Source organism: Aspergillus pseudodeflectus, assembly GCF_044049435.1.
Source record: "Aspergillus pseudodeflectus strain CBS 756.74 chromosome Unknown BJX68scaffold_3, whole genome shotgun sequence".
NCBI classification, from domain to species: domain Eukaryota; kingdom Fungi; phylum Ascomycota; class Eurotiomycetes; order Eurotiales; family Aspergillaceae; genus Aspergillus; species Aspergillus pseudodeflectus.
The window spans coordinates 1,030,605-1,036,528 of NW_027263779.1; the positions used below are offsets into that span (position 1 = coordinate 1,030,605).

Below are 5,924 nucleotides of genomic sequence, written 5' to 3' on the forward strand. Positions count from 1 at the left end.
TCATCCTTCCGTGGCCAAGTGCACGTCGCATGATTTTGTCCTGCTTTGATGCTTTTACAACAATGTACCAAGTAGTGCGTATAACATGTACAAGTTTATCATATGTCTCGTTACATGTGGATTCGGAGTTTGTTTGCCTGCGTTGAAGTTCATCCTATCAAAATCAGTTCTAGGGAACAAAGATTCCTACTATGAAGAATAAGCATCGACTCCCATTAAGTATAGGTCTTCGGATGTTGGCACCCATCATCAGCCTGGTCATGAATGGTAAATAGCTCGAACTCCATTGGAATACTTTATCTAACAGGGGAGATTTTCCTATATTTATCTGATTGTCTATTCCCTAGTTCACCAGCGTAAGTGCCCTGGGAAACAAGCCATAAAAGACGCGGAAAATGTAGACAACAGTCATGCTACTGGAACCGAAACATGGTTAACGCTTAACGCCTGTCTTTTGTGAGTTAGCGCTTCGCTCAGCGGAGGGGGTTAGGTTAGAAAACGAATAGATAAATAACCCTGCGATTTTTAGCGATCTGGTCTTGATCCAGCCACCAGGGACTACGTCGACATACGTCCAGCGGATTCAAAAACCTCCACATAAAGAGTGTGTATGGTGATGACTCTATGGGAACAACATCTATCTGTACTAAGTATCAACGGTGAGGTACCAAATCTTGAGAGCGACTTGCCATCTTCTTATCTCTAGTAGCTTAGAGGACTACTTAGTCCTACTACTACTCCCTCAAAAATTTGCATCCTGCTGTTCTTGGCCTATTGCGAAGATAGTGTAAAAAATTTAACTTCGATCGCACTGTGGTTCGAACAGGACCCCGAAGGGAGTAGCTTAATTTTTTGATTTGGGAAAGTCAAGTTCAAGGCTACCGCCATGACGCCCATACTGCCTGGCATGCTGCCTTTTCCGCTTGTAACATATTACTTAGCCAAAGTCAACGAGCCTCCGGCAAAGATAGCCGGGCGCTGCAGCACGTGAAATATATATATTGAGATGTGCGTTGATCCGCTCTTCCTGACCCTCATGAGCGCGGACTCATAAGCACCGCTGAGGACTGAGCATCTTTTCCCTGTCGAATCTGAGGGTATGAAAACTCACTTGCCACTACTACTAGTACTACTAGTAATAACTAAGAGGACAAAATCTCCCGCTTTAGTCAACTCTGGCATTCCTTGCTCGATTTCTTTAGCCGAACATCCTCAACACGCATTACACCTCAAATACCTAGGGAACATCTCTACAAAGGCCCCTCCACTATTGAACAGATACGCTCTCACCAGCCTTGTGCTCAAGGGCATGTCTCCCGTGTACTTCCATCGCAGCGTGGGTTGAGATTATAATCCCACTCTCAGCCTCCAGATTACTCTAGGTCACAGCCACAAGAAAACATCGATAAAAGCAATCAAGCAATGCGGTTTTGAGGCTGTCTCACCTGGTGAAAATTATTCACGCTGTCTCTGATGATGCAACTCCCGCTCGCTCTCTCGGCCGCACTTTGAGCTCCCGCAGTTCCCAGAAGACATGCGACTTGCTCTCAGCCACCCAGTTTCTAGCACGAGCTACATATTCGCCGTGCTATTTTTAGAAGAAGGACGCCAGGGTCAACTGAAGTATCTGCTTCGCAAAGCCATTGGGCGGTTAACAATAACTTGATATATGGACGGCAACCTCACATCGTGTTACAGGGAGTTTCTGGTCTTATGGTGAGGACCAATACGGCTCATGATGATTGGCAATGGCGCCGTCATCCTGAGTTACAGTTGGCATAAAATAGAATCAATGACGACTATCGACATTCGAAACGTACGGGCAAACTAATGGGCTCCACTGCATCTTATACACCACTTTTTTCTGTTCCAAGGAAGACCACAATCATCCACACTTCGCTTCCCACCGTGCAATCTGCTCACCAGTTTCTCAAGCGACAGCCTCGCAACATCCCCAGCAACCCTGCAGTTGTTAGTATGTTTACGCAGCCCTCAACGCTACGGGATTGGACCACAACGAACCTCTTCACCAGTTGGCGCCTGCACGATGTTAGCATAACCCTCGCCTCCTGCCCACACAAGATGGATGAATCACATACCTCGCCTTCAGGACATTCCGGCTTCTCGGGAACGCACACAGCAAGACAAACGTCACTCTCGACAGGTTGGCAACAGCCCCAGCAGCCCTAAATGGTGTTAGATCTTTTAGACGTGCGGAGGAACGAAGTTTACCTCAGAACCGGTCGGGGCCTGCAGATAGTGAGTCAGCTCTTTTCTTCCCTGGTATTCTTTCGCGGATGCTGAATCATACCTCGCCAGCAGGGCACTCGGGCTTTTTGGGACGACACTCCAGAGTGCAGACATTGTCGTCTGCAACAAGCTCCTTGGGAACAGCTTCACAACATCCCCAGCAACCCTAAGCAACGTTAAACTCTTGTCGAAAATAATTGTCAAGCCAGTCTGTCCTACCTCAGAACCGGTCGGAGCCTGGAAGTCCTTGTCAGCGATATCGTTGGGGAGAAAAATGTGAAAAGCATACCTCTCCGGCAGGACATTCCGGCTTCTCAGGAATGCAAACCGCAAGACAGACGTCAGTCTCAATAGGTTGACAGCAACCCCAGCAGCCCTAGATTATGATATTCGCGTCAATCGAAGGACCGCCCGTGGTGATCTAGAACCTACCTCGACACCGCCGGCTTCCTAAAGATACCCTTAGTGCTGAAACGGAACGTGAAACGGTCGAGTGGGACATACCTCGCCTTCCGGACATACAGGTTTTTCAGGTCGGCAAACGGTCGTGCAAACGTCTGTTCTGGGAGCAACGGGTCGGCAGCAGCCCCAGCAACCCTAGTATATCCTGTTATACGTTCTGTTGGGACCAAAAATTCGATTTCAGGGGACGTACCTCGCTACCGCCGGCCGCCTATACGTTTCTTGGTCAGTAACTCAGCCACATACGCAATGTAGGAGGAGACACCTACTTGACCCTCAGGGCACTCCGGCTTCACAGGCCGACAAACAGTGGTACAAGCGTTCTGTGGCTGAGGCAAGGCCAGAGCCAAAGCCAGAGAGGAAGCTAAAGTCAATAGCGATAGACGAACCATGTTGTGTAGGACGGGCAAGACGGTAACCACTATCTTGTACGGGTATGTGACAAGGCAAGATTTGGAAGGGACTGGAAGTAATTCTGACGCGTGGGGGCTAGGCTATTTATGCCGCATAGCCTATTTACTGTGACGATCAACAACAAAAAAGCCCAGAAATTGGACTCCACGGCTGAAGAGCATCAATCAGACATAGGATTTCTGATTCAGGATCACAGTGATACTGTTCATTGTCTGCGACCAGAAGGGGCGAGCGCCGGAACCGCCCCGGAGAGCGCAGCATTACTCCCGTACTCAATTCGACATGGACTCGCGAACCGAGGATCAGGCGCACCGGCCGCACAGCCTTCAGGGCGTCAGACAGAGCAAAGTACGGCAATTACTCCCAGGGGTCCGACTCCCTTGGAACGGCCCCACCAGTCAGATTCCTTAACTCGTGTTCTCCAGACATGCTGATTCGGAAAAACGACTCCGCTTACGAGCCAAGCCAGGCTGCAGACAGAGTTATCGGCTGAATGTGACGATTACCCTGTCGCGGATGGATATTAACACGAACATGATTTCCCCGGATTTTTGCGCAATATCAAGTCGCTCCAGAGCGAGTGTGGTGCACATTGCAGAAACACGGCTTGGCTGTTAAGAATACGAGGCAACGACAGGGGTTGGCGGCTTCACTCTGCGTCTGCTTAAATTTCTAAATATTCTGCCGGCTCACCCGGTTGCCTTAAAACATATGGAGCTGAAGGCTGAAGAAGTTGGGACATGAGCTGAAATTTTCTCTCGGGGGACTTGATCTCAGCCTTAACCAGGGTACCTTTTCAGAAAGCTTTCCTGTGCAATCACCTGCGCACGACGCACTCGACGAATCTGACCACCTGGCAAAGCCCTCAAAGCGCAGAAAGCAATTGGGAAGAATTCTGCAGGGGGTTGATCCTTCCACCTGGAAACAACAAGGGCGGAAATTTGGCCAGCCAAGAAACGGTGAATCACTTTCTGACGAGAGACGAATCCTTGTCTGTTTCGAGGCCCGCACATTTTAGCCATGTTCTTTCGGCCTCGTTGCGTGAAATGCAGTCGGAAGAGGAAAGGGAATGACATAGGGCAAGCCGCCTGATTCACTTTCCATCGCTTTGCGTTTCGAACTGTCGGTTTTGCTAGAGGCGGGGCGCTGGGGAAAGCGCTTGATTTCAGGATCGATGATCTGCACACCAAGACTCTTCATCACCTGAAACATGTCAAATACGAAGTGTACCTCTACCACTGCGGAGACTCGTACTCCGTACTCGATGTGAGAGGAATCTGCATCACCTTTGTTTGCCGACAACATCACTCGTGAAAAAGCTCGCTGGGAAAGTCATCCGGGCACTGTTCAAAGTCAGTGAGCCGCAAAGAAATTTAAATCTGGAGGCACTTCTTGGGCTCCGGTGCCTTGGCACATCATGTGTTGGGACCTCAATCGAAACGGCCACGGCCAAAGAACAGGAAATGAACATTGAACAAACCAGTCAGGACTTCGATGCATCTGCCGACCAAGTGGTTCGTCGCTCTGCCCGATCTTGCAAATCCACTAAGTTCCCCGGCCCCTCTTCGTTCAAGTTTACTTTCAGCTCTTTTGCGAGGTCAGTTTTGCTCGACAATGCCGCCGGAATTTCCTTCTGGAACGTTCGTTCGCGACTTCCGGAGAATTCTATTTATGTGTCTGACCAATCTTGCTTTCGAAATTTTTGCACGCCATAGGCATTGAAAGACAGTCTGCCGCTTTGTCCATTGACAGAATAGTTTGGCGCAATACTCGATCCACTCGTTTTCGGCACGCCTGATCAATTGGCTTGCAGGGTATCAGCCCTGCGTCACTGTCATGCCTCACAAGGATCTGGAGACACATGTGGTAGACGCCAGAGTCTGAATGTGCTCCAGTATCATCGTTTACTTAGTATCGAGCCAAGCAGACCATGACGCATGGAACACTCGACTGAAAATAATATCATGGGAAGCCCATATTAAACACTTTCCCGAGTCAACGAGAGGTGAAACCTCTATGACAAGAGTCTAATCATGGATGCCGGACATTCAATCTTGATTTTGACACCATAAGTGACCTGCTATCGTCTAACTTCACGAAATCAAACCTGGATCAAAAGTGATTAAAGCGGGACTTTCTGAGACCGGGGGAACTGCGTTTTCTCATTTCAAAGCTTATGCTCACTGGGATGAGGTCCGGTTTCAGACCAAACATACATGTTTCGTTGTGGGTTAGCGCCGCGCATAGCTGCTCGGTACTCTCAACATCACGCAGCTTCCTCTACCATCGTCACTCTCGAAGAAGCTTGAATCTTCGCATTGTTGGCTACACTCACCGGGCAATTACTGTTGCTGCCCTACAATGGCACTCAGCTTGAGATTCAGGCTACTGCTGTATTCAGAAAGGAAAACCCATATGTACGAATTTCCCCACGAAACCAGCCCCAATTAACACCCCCTTACGAAGGTCCGTATAGAGAGTTGAAGTCAAATGGTATCAACAGGACCCCATACTGCCTGTCATCAGATATTTGCTCGAGGCTTTCATCTTTGCTGCACGTCAACATCGCCTCCATAGCCTTGAATAAGGCGGAATAACCTGATATTTACGGTCCTTACGATCTGGTGTCGGCCCTACGAGTCTGATCATAGACCGGGAATGGCAACCTTCATAGCGAGGCCACGTCATTGATCAGCGTCTGCCCGGTCACTCCGACCACCATTAAGGACTCCTACCTTTACGTCTGCTGGTTATGACCGCTGTACTATTAATTCCAGGTATAGCAATTCTGCCGGTCG

At 49.1% G+C, this 5,924-nt stretch overlaps 1 protein-coding gene across 1 annotated transcript; it reads right to left on the minus strand.

The window, feature by feature from the left end:
* Positions 1 to 1,805: 1,805 nt before the first annotated feature.
* Positions 1,806 to 3,504, minus strand: BJX68DRAFT_116934 (uncharacterized protein). The gene is made up of 11 exons (XM_071036033.1): positions 2,982 to 3,504; positions 2,906 to 2,923; positions 2,755 to 2,847; positions 2,683 to 2,700; positions 2,540 to 2,626; positions 2,470 to 2,487; positions 2,312 to 2,416; positions 2,233 to 2,250; positions 2,100 to 2,186; positions 2,023 to 2,040; positions 1,806 to 1,963 (listed from the first exon to the last, which is right to left on the minus strand). The coding sequence occupies exons 1-11, from the start codon at positions 3,102 to 3,104 to the stop codon at positions 1,931 to 1,933; spliced, it is 618 nt and encodes a 205-aa protein (XP_070904501.1). The 5' UTR covers positions 3,105 to 3,504; the 3' UTR covers positions 1,806 to 1,930.
* Positions 3,505 to 5,924: the final 2,420 nt, after the last annotated feature.

Coding starts and splice junctions, on each gene's coding strand:
- BJX68DRAFT_116934 (XM_071036033.1), bottom strand. CDS start 3,104: ATGGTTCGTCTATCGCTATTGACTTTAGCTTCCTCTCTGGCTTTGGCT.